Source organism: Pimephales promelas, chromosome 16, assembly GCF_988280905.1.
Source record: "Pimephales promelas chromosome 16, fPimPro1.hap1.1, whole genome shotgun sequence".
NCBI classification, from domain to species: Eukaryota; Metazoa; Chordata; class Actinopteri; order Cypriniformes; family Leuciscidae; genus Pimephales; species Pimephales promelas.
Window position 1 is genome coordinate 18,243,019 of NC_142784.1, and position 16,718 is coordinate 18,259,736.

The 16,718-nt window shown below is 37.8% G+C and overlaps 1 protein-coding gene across 5 annotated transcripts in view; it reads left to right on the forward strand.

The window, feature by feature from the left end:
• The window catches only part of ksr1b (kinase suppressor of ras 1b), a 43,382-nt gene that overhangs the window by 20,087 nt on the left and 6,577 nt on the right, over positions 1-16,718 (forward strand). For 3 of the 5 annotated variants that reach the window (XM_089121130.1, XM_039670790.2, XM_039670793.2), the window contains 10 exons: positions 6,726-6,873; positions 7,523-7,976; positions 11,717-11,874; positions 12,099-12,168; positions 12,258-12,341; positions 12,423-12,484; positions 12,566-12,690; positions 12,993-13,161; positions 13,474-13,515; positions 14,393-14,435. In XM_089121130.1, the coding sequence (XP_088977256.1) occupies positions 6,726-6,873; positions 7,523-7,976; positions 11,717-11,874; positions 12,099-12,168; positions 12,258-12,341; positions 12,423-12,484; positions 12,566-12,690; positions 12,993-13,161; positions 13,474-13,515; positions 14,393-14,435 (1,355 nt within the window). Of the gene's footprint in view, positions 1-1,743; positions 1,865-6,725; positions 6,874-7,522; positions 7,977-11,716; positions 11,875-12,098; positions 12,169-12,257; positions 12,342-12,422; positions 12,485-12,565; positions 12,691-12,992; positions 13,162-13,473; positions 13,516-14,392; positions 14,436-16,718 lie in introns of those variants that run through there. The other 2 variants (XM_039670792.2, XM_039670791.2) reach the window with 2 other exon arrangements.

The following is a 16,718-nucleotide window of genomic DNA, read 5'->3' on the forward strand; positions in this document are numbered from 1 at the left end:
TTATATATTTTGTAGTGGTGACTGACTATGAGTTGCTTATGGAATATAATGCTTAGATGTTAAATCAACCAGGGTTTAGAACATTTGAATTTAGGCTGTCCAAAACATGCCAACGTGAGCTATGGAGTAAGTCTAAAGGGCACAGGCAGGAGTGGTTGTCTGAGTCATATTTCTTTTTTGTGGGTCACATCCTGTGGATCCACTACATGCCTTCCTCAAGGCAAAGATAAAGAGAAAGAGATAGAAAGAAAAAAAAAAGAGTCTGTGACAAAAGCAATCTCACCCAAACCTCTGTTTCCTGTGCTGTACCCCCTTGCTTGCTCTTCTTTGTTCCTTTAATGTGGCCTCTCTTTTGGCCCAGGATGATCACTCATGCACAAAATATATGGTGACAGGTCAAAGACCAACTTAGGCCAGCCTAACCCTCATTAATCTCCGTTTCACACAGTCACAAAGACATTCTGCTCAGTTAATTGCATCATAAATGGTTCTTTTTGTAGAACATGTGGAGTCTGTGTTGTCGGCTCAGCTAGCGGTTGTGGTGATGACGATGTTCAAAACTGCACATTTTTGAAGTCAGCTAGTCAGTGGGTTGCCTGAACAACTTTGGATAATCAGTTTTAAGGAAACTTTGTATAATAAGGCTGGTTTCAAGTTCACCTGACCCCACTCAGAAGCTTTTCTAAGGGGGCCTTAACACAAGAGAAACAGAATGGATCCGAATGCAGAGTCTTTTGAACATTTAAACTATTTTGAAGCTGAAGTGACATTTTAGAAATGCAAAACTATTCACACCAAGGCATTTTATTTTATTGTATTATTTTATCTTATTTTTTTTTAAAGAGAAATGTATCCTTTGATAATTAGTTTATCCACTTTTGCCTGCGGAAAACAAAATGTCCTAGTGGAAAGTCCACGGTACTCTGGCTACTTTGGTATTATTTGCAGTTTATTTTGCAATTTATTTGCTATACTATTGCCATACAAAAATTAAGTACATTTTCATGCATTATGTTCTCTTCAGTACTTGATTTCAAAGCTAAAATTGCATGATTTCATGGCTATCAAGTTTAGTTGAAATTTAATGTAGTCCTATATTTATATTAGAGCATTTTATTGATTGATTAAAAAATATACTAATTTGTCATACACACACAAGTTTTTATTCAGGACTATTTTATTTCTCAGAGAAATTGGACATTTGATTATTAAATTATGGCACTGTGGCTCGACTGACCACTTTTACCCCATGGAAAACGAAATGTCAATCCTGTGAAATTTAGTTTTTTTGGTTTTATTTATTCTGGACTACCACTATACCCTTTCCAAATAAATGAATAAATAATTTAGTTAGCTGCATAGTGCCCCTGAGCCGACCAGTTGACCACTGCAACCCATTCTTAGGCAAGGCAAGTTTATTTATATAGCACATTTCATACACAATGGCAATTCAAAGTGCTTTACATAGAAGAAATTAAAATAATCAAAATAAATCAGAATAATTAAAACAGTTTAGAATAAAAAATAAGAAATAATGAAAAATAAAAAAAAAGTTGAGTCAAGGGATGTTAATCTGCACAGAGGAAACTGAACGGCTCAGTTGGTGACCATGTGTTTTTAGGAGGAGTGTCCATAGCTGTGGAGAAACTTCCCAGGCATGTTCACTGGAAGGATAGAGGGGAGGGGCATTGGGGAAAGGGAGGAGGAGGGACGGGGCGTCGGGGGGGCGAGTAGGAGGGGAAGTAGTTTGGGTTGGAAGGGATCAGCTCTCACAGCGTGACTGACTTCTGAGGAGAGACTTTGATTTGGTGTTTCTGGGACATGAGATTTAGGAAAGGACAACTTCAGTGGAGAATCTCTCGTGGTATAGTATTCTCGACTGCTTCATGTTTTGGAGTCTCATTATAAGACTGTTTTGTTTTTTGATGTTTGTCGGTTTCCTGCCTGCATGCAAGTGGAGTGTCAAGAGCTTCTGTGGTCATAGAAAGTCTGCAAACGAAATTAGCAATGGCAGAGATCTACTAACGCTATGTTTGAACGCAGCAGGTTTATGTCAAGAGGCTGCTTGCAAACTCACAAGCTTGTGAGGAAGTTCCTCATTTGCTTGCTGTTTGAGATACTTATCAAGTTGAAATTCCACTGAAGGGCTTTTTGAGGGAGGCTTATTGATTTTTATCTGTATATTTTGTTTGTGAGGACACATTTTGGCACTTTTTCCTGATTGATTGCAGTTTCTCTCTACTAACAGACCAGCAGTAACCATCACTGTCAACGACTTATTCGGAATAATTATTTGTTAGGGGAGCTTACCTGGATGATTTGAATTGTGGTGGGTGGGAGTTTGTGTGTGTGTGTTTGTTTGGACAGAAACTAGCATAAAATGCTGCGTCTTGCTTTTATGTTCAAGCATCACTCCCTGTGTTACGTCAGCTCATAAACTCAGGTAAAAGGCATGTTCAGACACCACCTCGGTATCGGTATGTGTCATTTCACCTGCTCTCTGCCCCGGCTTGTCTGTTTTTAACATGGTAATTCACATACTTATTAACTCGGATGTATACAAGTTGTAGAGATCAACCAAGATGTGTATTTTACACTCTCATTATTTTCATGTCCCTGTTGTGAGAATAGAGAAATCGAGAAATATACAATATGTCCATTAGATTAATTTTGTTTATGTTTATGGAAAGATTACACTTGGTTTGATTTAGGCTCCGCTTAAGTTAATCTTGGTCTCTTGTTCTTCCAGCTGTACGGTAAATGTGTGGATAGTATTTGTTGAGAAGAGATATGTGCTCTTAATTCTGATCTCTGGCTTTTGTTCAAAAAGGAAGTCTCCATAAGGATGCTGGAAGATTCCCATTCCCCTGAGTGATCTGCATGCCATTTAGAAAGCGGTTTCACTTCTTTATGTTGTGCTGCTGTAATACAAACACATTTACATGTAAAGGAGCAGGAAATACCACTTTTATTTTACATTTAATTATAATTTTAACTCTACATATTTAGAAAATGTGTGTATTTTAAAAACAGTATATATTTATCGATATATGATTGATGTATTTGTGTGTTTACTTTTAGTATAGTTTATGTAAGGGATAATCCATGGCTAGCAATTTTAATGCCTGACATTGAGGCGAAAAACCACCCGACTCGGTTTAATGCTAGCTATTGATTATCCCGGTTATACCATGGCATTGACAACTTAAAGTTGTTATTGATGTTCGTGAAGTGAAATATTTGACCGAAAGGGTAAAAAATACAGTTATTTTTGTCAGTTACGGCTTGTTAGATGCAGCATTCTGCCAGCTTTGAATCAGGCACCAGTGATAAGTAGTGCATTACATTTATTTGAATCAATGAACTTTCGCATTTATTTTAATTGATTATCGAGAGAGATGAATTGTGAATTACCTGTCTCTTCAGGATCTCTCTCTATGAACAACTTGCTGTGAGTTTACTTAAACCAGTGATGTTACCAACTTGTCGCAAAGAAATATAATGTAGCAATTCAGTAGCGAAGTCGCTGTGCAGCATTGAAAAGTTTCTGTGCTCATGAATGTTTCTATGTGTGCAGTGTGATCCCCGAGGCTACATTCACGTAGCTTGTGTAAGAGAAAATGATGAGGACATTATATTAAAGATTTCAATGAAGAAGTTTATTGCAGCATAGCAGCGACAACGTACACAAAGCAACTTGGGTTCAACAGTCCAAAAATGAATCCCGAATAATCTCTGCTCAAAAATGTAATACTGTTTTACATTTGTCTTCCAGCTCAACATATAAATGAAACTTTGTCTTAAATGTAAATTGAGGATATAACAGTGAAAGTGATAGGCTTCTGTTTCCACATCTTTGCTATTCTTTCAGATGGCAACACCCAAATGTTAAGGTGATAAGATTGTTTGAAATCCCTAATCATTTTTATGCATCCTTTTTAACACAGGGCGGTTCTTGATGGCTACTCCCACGCTAAGTGATATAGTATCACTCCAGTGGTACTATTTACAAAATTACTGAGATTGGGAGGAATTGTCTCTATGATAATTGAGCTCTTTATAGGGAGAGGGCATATTCTAATACATACCTTGGAATGAAAGCTGGGTCTTCTTCAGACTTTAATTTCTTACAGTAATATATCAAAACTTATGAGGACTTTAAAGATCTTGATGAAGAAGTTTATCACAGCATATCAGTGACAAAGTACATGAATGAATGAATAATCCATGCTCAAACATTGTGTACTGCATCACATTCGTCTTTGTGCAGGTGATGAGCAGTGCTTGGTTTCCTCCATACATGATGCTTGGAACTGAGGTTCATCAGACAAGAGAATCGTGTTTCTTTCAGTCTGAGAGAGTCCTTTAGGTGTTGTTTTGCTAATTCCAAATGGGTTTTCATGCGTCTTCACTGAGGTGTGGCTTGAGTCTGGCCACTCTGCCATAAAGTCCAGATCGGTCGAGTGTTGCAGTGATGTTTGTCCTTCTGTAAGTTTCTCTCATCTCCATATGGAGCGTAATCCATCATCTTCTTGGTTATCACTCTAACTAAGGCCCTTCTTTATCGGTTGCTCAGTTTGGCTAGAAGGCTCAAGGAAGAGTCCCTGGTTGCTACAAACATTAAGGATTATGGTGGCTAGTCTACATGCTTCTGTGAACCTTCAATGCAGAATCATTTTTTTATAGTCTTTCCCAGATCTATGTCTTTAACACAATACTGCATCTGAGCTCCTCTGGTAGTTCATTTGACATCATGTCTTGGTTTTTGCTCTGATATGCATTTTCAGATGTCAGAACGTTTATTGAGAGGGGTGTGCCCACACAAATCATACGCATTCAATTGAATTTGCCCCAGGTTAACTCAACTCAAAGTGTAGTAACATCCACGAGTGAAATTGGAATTTATTTTTAATAAATTTGCAAAGTTATCACTGTTTTTGCTTTGTCATATGATGTATGGTGTGTATATTAATATGGGGAAAAATAGTTTAAAGTAGTTGGCAGCAACATAAAATGGGAAGCAATTAAACATTTGAATATTTTCCCAAGGCACTGTATTTTTAGGCTAGTTGCATTTAAATTATAATAATAATTTATATAATATATTTTTAATGAAATATTTGTTTCTACTCAATTCTACTTTTTTTTCATAAAAAATGACTGATTTATTCAAAAATTAAATATTAGATATTGAAGAACAGGTTAAAGGAGTAGTTCACTTTTCACAAAACTTTTGCTGATAATTTACTCACCCCCATGTCATCCAAGATGTCCATGTCATTCTTTCTTCAGTTGAAAAGAAATTAAGTTTTTTGACGAAAACAGTCCAGCATTTTTCTACATTTAATGGACTTCAGTGGGAACCAAATCGTTCAAGGTCCAAAAGACACTTTCAGTACAAACTGTAAAGTGTTCAAAGGGCTTTAAATGATTCCAGACGATGAATAAGGGTCTTATCAAGCGAAACGATCGCTCATTTAAAAAAAAAAAAAAGTTTAAGTTTTATAAGCTCAAATGCTCGCCTTGCTGTGTTCTGTGACGCACGTTCATGACTCTCCTGTTCGAACTCGTTCATCAAAATGAACGAATCTTTTTCCGTCAATTAGTTTGTTTAATTCGTTGAATGAACCAAATTACTCGGAAAAAGATTTGCTCATTTTGATGAACGAGTTCGAACAGGAGAGTCACAAACGTGCGTCACAGAACACAGCAAGGCAAGCATTTGAGCTTATAAAACTTCAACTTTGTTATTTATTTATTAAATGAGCGATTGTTTCGCTTGATAAGACCCTTATACATCATCTGGAATTGTTTAAAGCCCTTTGAACAGTTTGCACCGAAACTGTCTTTTGGACCTTGAACTGTTTGGTTCCAACTGAAGTCCATTATATGGAGAAAAATGCTGGAATGTTTTCATCAAAAACCTTAATTTCATGGACATCTTGGCATGGGGGTGAGTAAATTATCAGCAAAAGTTTTTTTCAAAAGTGAACTACTTTTAAGTGAAAATGCAATGAATTTGCAATATAGGATGGTTTCATATCAGAGGTAACACAATTTACTCTGTGGGAGGTACGCTACAAAGCTTCTTTTATTCATCAACTGAAATTAAAAATAGATTTCAGCTCTTTAAAATAAATGAGTATCAGTTAAATTTGAGAAATACATATTTTTACCTAGCCCTAGTCTCATGTATCCTGTTATCTATTTGTTTACCACAGAGACTACACTGACCACAGCGACAACTGTTGCTGGGAAGCTTCTCAGTCATGCGTTTGAGTAATCGTGTGTGTGTGTGTTTTGGGTGAGATTTGAAATACGGCAGGGAGACGCCAAAGAGCGCAGGAATGTTGTAGGGTGGAGGAATGCAACAGAGATGGTGGATAGGAAAAGAAAACTGGACTGTGCAGGGTATCTGGACATGGGCTCGGTGTGGTGCCATGAGATGCCAGCAGTCTTAGTGGCAGCGAGGGGATTGTAGGGGGGCTTTATCGCCTAATCTTTTTCTAAATACTATATAGACTCCATTCTGTCTGTTTATTAGAGCCACATCAATTGCCACAGAAATACCAAAGACTCTGGTCAATTGAGACAATATTGAGTCAAGTATTAATATCTGGTGCTGTTTACTGAATAAATATCAGTTTACAAGAATGAAGTGCAGTTAATTATTTGTGTCCATTTCTGACTATATGCAGTGATTATCGTTGTATTCTGTCTTCCAGGCAGTCCCTGCGAAACTGTCCCTGGATGCTCTGCTGCAAATGTCCAGTGCCCAGGTGGAAGACACCATGAAAAGACTGGGCTCTAGCAGTGAGGAGTGTTCCCGCATCACCACTGCCCTCTCCTGTCTCAAGAGCGCTACTAACACAGGTCACTGCTGACTCCTTCCTCTTTCCAATCTTCATGTGGCGCCTGCTCTAGGCTTTTTACCTGCCTTTAACTCTAGCTATATCAAAGGGTTAGTTCACCCAAAAATGAAAATTCTGTCAGTATTTACTCACCCTCATGTTGTTTGAATCAAACAGATCTCAATCCCCATTGACTACCATAGTAGGAAAAAATACATACTATGGTAGTCAATGGGGAATGAGATGTGTTTGATTCAAACCTTCTTCCAAATATCTTCCTTTGTGTTCAGCAGAACAAATAAACACATAGAGGTTTGGAGCAACATGAGGGTGAATAAATACTGACAGAATTTTCATTTTTGGGTGAACTAACCCTTTAAGTGTACATTTGCTCCAAAATGGTTGATTGTTTTTGTGCCACTACTGTTCAAAAGTTTAGGGTCATTGTAAGTTTGTGTTTGTCTTGTTTTTTAAAAGAAAAATTTTACTTTTATATAATTATTAGGATGCATTAAATTGATTAAACATAACATAATTACTAAAAGTTGAACTAAATTGGAATCTCAAAATATAAAAATAATACTAAAATACCATTTTTACTGGAGCCCTACTTTGATCATCCACCGGTTCCTGAATTGTCCTGATGTCTCTCTCGTTTTATGTTTTAACAGGAGGACTACTCAGGAAAGAGGGCATCCCGTGGATAGCAGAACCCACTCAACGTGACAGTACCTCTGCTGACCCGCTGTCTTGTTCTATGCGTGCACCTCAGTCTTACAGTCCCAACCCAATCATCTGGCCCCCTTCTTCCGCTTTGCCTGCCCCTCGTTCCTGCGTCTCCGTGTCTGCCCTACCCTCAACGGACTTCCCTACAATTGTCCACACTCACTGTGAAGTGCTGACGGACCCCTTCTCGTCCTCCCCGCAGCTGAACCGCTGCACATCCCGGCTGCTGTCCACCCCTCCAGCCACCCCACCACCCAAAAAGTCCGGCAAGCTGTGGCCCCCACGAACTCCACCACCCCCCTCCCGCAAGCTGCTAAACCTCCTTCCCAGCATCACCCTCACACGCAGCAAGAGCCAGAGCCAACTGGCCAACCGGATAGATGACCCTACACCCAATAAGTAAGTTCTGCATTGAATAATATTTCATTCATCAATGTATTGCTCCATGGCATGATAATCTCTTCTCAAAGTTTGCTTTAAGGTGTCTTTAAAAGTGATTGTGTAGATTAGAGCAACATTTGCTATTTGACACCTCCATATTATTTGAATGCATACTAGATTTGCATTTCTGAAATTGCAGAAGTAAATCCAAGTGCTGGCACTGGTTCTGTCTAAATGAATTGCCCCGTCAGACCTGCTTTCTTGTTGTCAGTCAGCTACACACAGAAATCAGAAATCACAGTCGCTAGCTGCGTTTCCATTACCCTTCAAATTGTGCAATTCCTATCAACAGTGGAAACAACTTAAAATACTCTCATTTCTGGTCATACAGAAAATAATAATACATTTTCTCAACTACTTTTATTTGCATAGTCTCACAATAACAAGAAAACGTTGTGCTTTTGTAAAATAAAATAAAACAATCAGGTGTGCTTTCATGGTCTCTGTGAACTGGAGCGCGAGAACTGAAACCAATGTAGCCTATGTAGACTAAAGCTTTAAATGTCCACTTTAAAATGAACAAATTTGAATCGAAATCGATGATTTTTGGAATGACTCATCGTGAGAGGAAAAAAAGACGTTTTAGTCGCATAACATCGGTTAATGAAAACGCCGTTATTTCGCAATAGTTTTTAATCGAGATTTAGAAAATACCGCAAAAGTTTTGCGCAAATCCTACTGTGTGTGTGGCTATAAATTATTAAATACATGCAAAAAAACCTGACCAATCACAATGCAGTTTTCAAATAAACTACTATTCAATGGTTTGGGGTAAAAAAAAACCTGACCAATCACAATGCAGTTTTCAAATAAACTACTATTCAATGGTTTGGGGTAAAAAAAAAACCCTGACCAATCACAATGCAGTTTTCAAATAAACTACTATTCAATGGTTTTGGGGTTCTTTTTTGAAAGAAGTCTCTTATGCTCACCAAGAGTGCATTTTTTTTTATCAAAAATACTATAAAAACAGTTATATTGTGAAATATTCAAATTCATTCAGTTTTTTGTTTTAATATATTGTAAATGTAATAGTAAATGAAAAGAAACAGTATATTTTTCAGGATATTTGATTAATTTAAAGCTAGAAATAAAAATTAAAATCTTTTTAAACCTTATCAAATGACTCTACTGTCACTTTTGATAAATTTAATGCATCCTTGCTGATTCATTTAAGAAAAATCTTGCTGACTGCAAACTTTTGGATGGTAGTGTAGATCCATTCACATCCATTTGATGGCACTTTAACTGCTGTCTGTAACAAAAATGCATCCATTTGGACATTAGCCTTCATCATCTATTGATTTCCCCCCTTTCTGATACAGCCTAATTCTATAACACCCTATGTGACTCTATAATCATGTCAGAAACAATTACCTCATTGTACAGGGATGAATTAATGCACTGAGGAGGAGATGGGAATGGAATATGTTCATCTGAAGGGTGTGACTATTTAAAGATAAAGTCTAAAGGATAAAAGCCTCTTTAAACAATAAAATTAGTCACAAGGCTAACAGTAACATGAAACTACACAGAAATATATGCTGACGTGTGTTAACTTTTTAAATCTTGAGGTAACTGTGAATTTATCCATTCCACACATAATGAATACTCTGTCATTGTTTAGTCACCCTCATGTTGCTCCAAACCGGTCTGACTTTGTGTCCTTGGTGCTGGTTGCCCTTTTCCATGCACTTACATTGAATGACCGCTGGAGCTTTCGAGCTTTGAAAATGATACAAAAGCACCCACAAAAATCACATACGGATGATTTGTGCACATTATTCCTAGTTTTCAAAAGCCATATGATGAAGCCATAAAGGAACAGAAAGAGATTTATTATTTACATTCAGTGGGCTGTGACTTATTCATTGAATCGGTGAGGTCTGTCCAAATTCCCAGTGAATAACAACTTTAAATGATGGTTTGCATAAAGCTATCTTATGGAGTTTACAAAGCCTGGAACAGGTCTTAAAAAACGTCATATGGAACACTTTTATGATACTTTTATGGTTTTATTCAGTCCTTGATTCTGATTGGTCAATAGCTGTGTTTTATTTACTCTGCTTTGCGTTGTGCCTAACAACGCCCTTGAGTTGTGACTTATTTACGATACAGCAAAGCCTCTCGTACCTTATTGCTTACTTTGACAACCCCATTTCTTTGTTATACTGAAAGTTGCCTGGATAAATTCCAGGACAAAAGGACAAAAATCTTTGTAACATTGCATCTATGTCTCTTTTACAAAACTTTGTTTTTAGGATTTTCAGTTATATGTTGAACAATATTTGATTCACATAACATGGCGCCTCACTTGGCAAAAATGTGGGATATTTTGCCCTGAAGCATAAATGTAGAAATCCTTCTTAGGAAAAATGTTCTTCATATTATTTTAGTTCATGCTTTTCATATGTATACCATGCAATGTCGCCCTGCCCCAGTGTGTGTTGGGTCTGTGGGAGCGGACTGCTGTGTCATCTGAGACCACTGATGGCCGAGGTCCAGGCAGGTTTTGGACAGGGGCAGAATAGTTCAACACTCCCCCTCCTTCCACCCCTTCACGTAGCCCCAGTGTTTCCCGTTAGCACAAGACCGAGGTCAGACCCCTTCTCAGACTCGCTGGCGTCCTGCGCTCGATCATTCCCGCTCCTCTCCTCTCTCTCTGATCCAGTAAATGTCTGCTTTTGGAGCTCCTCCTCAGAATCTCTGTGTGAACTGAAGTCCACCGCAACTCCCTGGATGTGAAGCTGCACGCCTGCATTCGTACAACATTTTTTAAATATTTGTGGTGGCCAAGTTGCAGATGTGTTTTCATTTAAAGTTCTATAGAAAAATGTCTTGCTGGGAGGTGGTACAGAGTCATTAAAGGAGAACTCCGGCGCAAAATGAACCTTTGGTCTAATTACACATTGGTACCTAGTCGACCGTTCTCTGCGATTTGTTTTCATGATAATCGAATATAAAGAGTTTTTATATTATAGTTTTTATATTTTATAGTTTTTATATTTTATATTAAAGAGATATAAAGGGCATTTAATAATCGCTAGTTAATTCCACTAACAAGGCTCAAAATAGCCCCACACTAACACAGTAACATAATTAGGGTCTACATCCAAACTACATCCAAAACGAAGCATTGAGAAATTTGTACAGACCGTTTAATAAGAAGATATTTTATAAAGACAGTGCACTTCATGTATACAGGCTGTGCCATCTTTGGAAAACAGTCTCGACAAGTCGAACCACGAACAACGTGCCTGGTTTTGGTTCACACAGCGCGCGTTCGGGACTGATTCCGGCAATATGACTAGGTCCCCAACCCGGCATCAATGCCGGTATCAATCCCGGGTCGTGTTTGCGTTCACACAGAAAGCATTCTGACGATTTCCCGGCAATTTCCCTGGATCAATGCGCTGTGAGAAAGGGGCTGTAGACAAATCACAACTGATGGGACTATCTGACCAATTAGAGCAGGGTATGCTCTTGGAAATGATGGGTTTAGAGAGACCAAATCCTTGATTGAACCATTTCAGACTGGGAAAAAAGGAGGTGGTGATGCTGCAGTGTATATTATGAGAAAATAAAAGAGTTTTTTTAACCTTGGATGCATGTAGGAGGAACCTTTAAATAGCATAATAGTTACTTTTGATGTCAACTACCCAGATACTAAATATAGTTTTGTGTCCCTCACCCTGCAGGAGTGGAAAGAAAAACAAACCGCTTCTGAACGTGCAGGTAAACGGTGGAGGAAATGGCTGGGAAGACTCACCCTCACGGTCACCACTGCTGTCTGCCCGCTCCCCCTGCATCCTACCAAATACACCCAGTCACCTGGGAGATCCTGCGGCTATAAGAAGTACGCTTTCTTATTTAGCCCTAGTACAAGACAAGCTGTGTACCTAGACAGCATTGTAAATGTCACAAATGTGTTTCCATCATGAAGGCTGATCCAAAGACAGCAATGCTATGCTTCCTTTTGAAATGTGTAGTGTATGTATGATTGAGTATCACAACATTAGCTTAGCAACATGCTAACACTAAACGTTTGAGTCCAATCAGTGTTTCTTCGACATCATCTAGATAATGTTGCATCCCACGGAAGCTCTCCGTTGATCATGAGGAAGGATATTGGTCTGGATGTCACACACAGGTAATGCCCACTGAACTTTTTCCTGTTCTTATGTACTAGTTTGTCTTTCAACTTCCAGCACAACTGACTTTATTATTGTGCCGATTCAGGTTTTCCACCAAGTCCTGGTTGTCTCAGACGTGCCAGGTGTGCAAGAAGAACATGATGTTCGGTGTTAAATGCAAACATTGCAAGTAAGTGAGTGAAGACAAGAAACATTTCGGAAAACCGCATCTGACTTTCTCCCTGCTAATGTTTGCTTCCATCTCTTTTAGGGTGAAGTGCCACAACAAATGTACTAAAGAGGCCCCTAAGTGCAGGATTTCATTCGCACAACGTAAGATTTTGTACGAGTTGGAATATGTTTTCAGACATATTTGTGCTGAAGATGATCTAAAGTTCTGTCCTGTTCTTTCAGTTCCAAACAAGGTCAGTTCAAACATCAGAAGAACAGAATCAGTACCGTCAGATATCAACAACCAGGTGGAGCGACCGGCAGAGTCGCAGCAGTACGGAACATTGCCGAAGGCAATAAACAAAAAGGCATGTAGCAATCCACACAAACCAGGAAGTTGAGATTCTCGTTATGCTAACTCCTTGTATATGCTGACTCAGTGGTGTTATAAGTCTCTTAAAGTTGAAGTGTCATTTTTTTTAAATACTTCAATAAGAATTAATAAGAAGTAAATAAATGTAATGAAATGTAAATGTAATGTAATTTTCATGCTAGTGGCTAGTTTTGCTATTGAACTTCTATTTCATTATTAAGTCATAACTGTTTTTAAACATCCACTTTTTCACCTTGTTTCTGGAGAATGTTTTCTAAGATTTGTGTTTACCTTCAGGACCACCCTCCATCCCTGAGTCACCTGGACTCCAGTAGTAACCCCTCCTCCACAACCTCCTCCACCCCCTCCTCACCTGCCCCGTCCAGTCAGAGCAACCCCCCGAGCGCCACCCCGCCACCCAACCCCTCCCCTAAGGGTCACGTTGACAGTCGCTTTCACTTCCCAGGTCAGTCTCGTTTACACAGAAACCACAGTATCTTATTTACCCTTCCGCGTCTAAAACCATTTCAAATTTGACATGGCAAGGTCTTTTTGAAGCACAGCAGGCACTTCTTCGTCCTCCAGTCCTCAGAATTAACCTCTTGGATGAATGTATACTAACATACTAATATCTGCCCTTAATGTTCCGCTGTCTATTACTAAAGCATTTCTAAATCATTTCATTACTAAGGAATTCTTGCTGATGCATAACACGCTAGTTGTTTAACTGGTCTTTCTCTTTTCCTTGTGGACATCTGTCTGTTTTCCCATTCATTAGCTGCCTGCTACTTTCAGCATAGACCGCAGTTTGTCTTCCCTGGTGAGTTAACAATCATCCACACCATAAAACTCTGTTATTTACCCTTCAGGTGTGATGTCTTAGTTCCTTGTTGAGGTATCACTGACAACTCAAGTGTGCTCTCTAAATCTTGAGAGCTTAACCTGCAGTGAACTTATACTGTAGTGAGATTAAGGCCTTATCCCAAATGGAACTCCAAGCCCTTGAGATCTTCCTCCGAGTTCATGTGACGTAATGCTGCACTCGACAAAAGTGTGCATCGTAAACACATATTGTCTGTGAGGCGGGTGGGGGGCGCTCATGAGCACCCTTCTGAAACCTAATATGACAAATGGGACACCCTACGGCCTTGTAAGTCCCCAAGATCGCAAGTGCAAATGAAGTATGCCATTTGGGAAAGGGCCAGTGTTGCCATCAGTGTTTAGACTGTGATGTGCTGCCTCCTAGTGGTTATCTATGGGAATTGCTTTATTTTTTGCAGTATTTTGCATTTTCAGCTCTCTGTGTACATGCATGGAGAATCTGAAACGCATATTATTCTAGTGTATAGTTTACATTTATATTAAAGTTGTTAACACGCAAAAACTATTCCTATTGCTCAAATCCTTAACCTTAATCCCTAGAACACATTAAATGGATCAAAAGTGACAGCAAAGACATTTATAAAATTACAAAAGATTTTTATTTCAATCAAATGTTCTTCTTTTGAACTATTCAGCAAAGAATCCTGAAAAAAATTAAATGAGTTAAATAAATGAAATAAATCAGTTTCCACAATGAATATCAAGCAGCACAACTGTTAGAACTTAAATCTGACCGTCTAATAGCAAGCACTCTGAAGTACACTTACACTGCTCATGCAGTCACACACACTCAGAATCCCTTTTTGTCTTCTCAGACGTATCCAGTTCCCCGCATCCAGATGGCAGTTACAACACTGGGTAAGGCAAGACTTCTCAATTACTGTTTTTTTCAGTATGTCTAAAAGTGTTTTGACCCCGGACCAGTTAAATGCACAAATGTTACTGATTTTGGTTCCTCATTTTAATTTCTGTCAGTGACCTCCCCTCATTTTTGGTAATTACTTCATCACAAATGAAGAGCTCTTTTCCAAAACGCGTTAAACGCCATTTTTAAAAAAAATGAGTTTGTCGTGTCATTCTGCTGTGGACAGAACCCTTTCACTGCTCCATCAACGTTTCATGCCGAATCGCTATATTTCCTTGTTTAAAATGTACTGCAAGATACAGTTTCTTTCCAAGCCGCGATAAGCGCCAGCCCTGTTTTTAGCCTAAACACAATAAATCCTCAAATTCAATGAGCGCTCTACACAATCCAGCACGGCGGCACTCTGAACAGAGGTTTATTATGTTCATTTATTCCTCAAAATGAGTCCTAGTTTTCTAGTCGACTAATAGTAGATCATTTAAGCCATTTGTATTATCAGTAATCACATATATTGATTTAATTAAATGGGAGAGAAACCATATGAGCGTTTTTAATTGCATATTCCGCATCTCAACGTATGCATAAAGCTTGCCACAAAGAACCGGCAAAAGTAATGATTATGCATGAAACATTTGAATTGTTTATTAATAAACTAGTGTTTTCTGTCAGTGTCAGCAACAAAGATCAAGTTGATGATGCTTACTCGCCATCTTCGCAGTGAACGCGCATAGAGAAACGCATACTTCGAATTAGCCTACATACGCAGAGAGTTGCCAATTTATTTTAGTTTTTAATTGTTTTGTTTAAAAGTAGATATTTAAAGCTTTCTGTAGCTTAGTTCTCAGGCCTGTGTGAGGCAAGCATCGCGGTGTTTCGGTTCATATTATGAGACGCGCTCCGGTTCACCTGCGCGCCTCTGTGTCCTGATTATATTGTCTGATATTTACTTCTAATGTATTAATCCAGTCAATTTGTCGATGAAACATTTATTAAAATGAAGATACAATTTATATGAAACGAAATTTACAAGCTTTTTACAAAACAAAACTTAATAAGTGGTCAAAATCATGTCTGACGCACTCCAAATATTTTCCGATATTGGGCAGCTTTTGAATTTTGATCCTATCTTACTCATCTCATGCGGTTCCCTTTTCATAGCCTACTCAACATAGATGAAATAATAAAAATAAGTAATGTAATATTATTAAAAGCAAATGTGAAATGTTTATTTTGTTTTTTTTTAAACTTATATTTAAGCGTCATGCTGCTCCGCTTTGCTCACATGTTATGTAGCCTGTGTGTGTGTGTGTGTGTGCATGTGCTGGAGGGGTGCCCATCCCTTTTTTGAATATCGTTATCATATATTGATCATTTTTAATAATTCGTTTTTTTCATGCATATGTTGAAATTGGTACTATTTGTTTGAGGTTTGACTCTTTACTAAAAATGACTTTACTAATAATGATACAAAAAATGGATGGATTTATAGCGTTTTGGAAAAAAAAAATTAACTTTTAAATTATCATTAACAATATTGTTGTTTGATTTAATAATTATTGTTCAAAATGTTCAGACTGAACCAATAAAACATTTAAACAGGATAATTTGAATATTCACAAAATGTGTGGGTCTAGGTAAAAAATGTAGTTTTCCTGAAAACTATTGAAATGGATTTATAGCGTTTTGGAAAAGAGCTCTTCAAACTAAAATTTAAGTTCACACAGAACCAATGTAGCAGCAACTTCCCCTGCAAGTTCAAACTTATTATGCATGCTTCTTTGAAGTTCATTCAAAAGCTCATTTCCAATCTGTTGGATTGGCTTTCTTCCGTGGAACACAAAATTAGATGTCAAGCACCATAAAAGTTGCTTGTCATTTGATACCATTTGATACCTTTGAGTGAGAAAAAGCTCAGTTAAGTAATTATATGCTGAAACACTGAAGTTTTTTTTTAAACGGAAATGTTTTTTTTTTTTAGCTTTAATTGAAATGAAGCTGAAATAACACAAAATATAGAAATTAGATGAAATATAAAAATGATAAATGTTGCCTTTGCAACTAAATGAAATAAAAGACATTAAAGTTACATAGAAATATAAAAAAAAGCTAATAAAAATGACAAAAGTATTTAAAATTACTAAAAAATTCAAAGCTCTTTCATATTATTTGATAGTATAATAGTAATACTACTTAAATAACACAATATACCCAGGTGACTGGGTCTCAAATATAATTTAATTCAAATGTTTCACACGAGGTTTTGATGTCAGAGACAA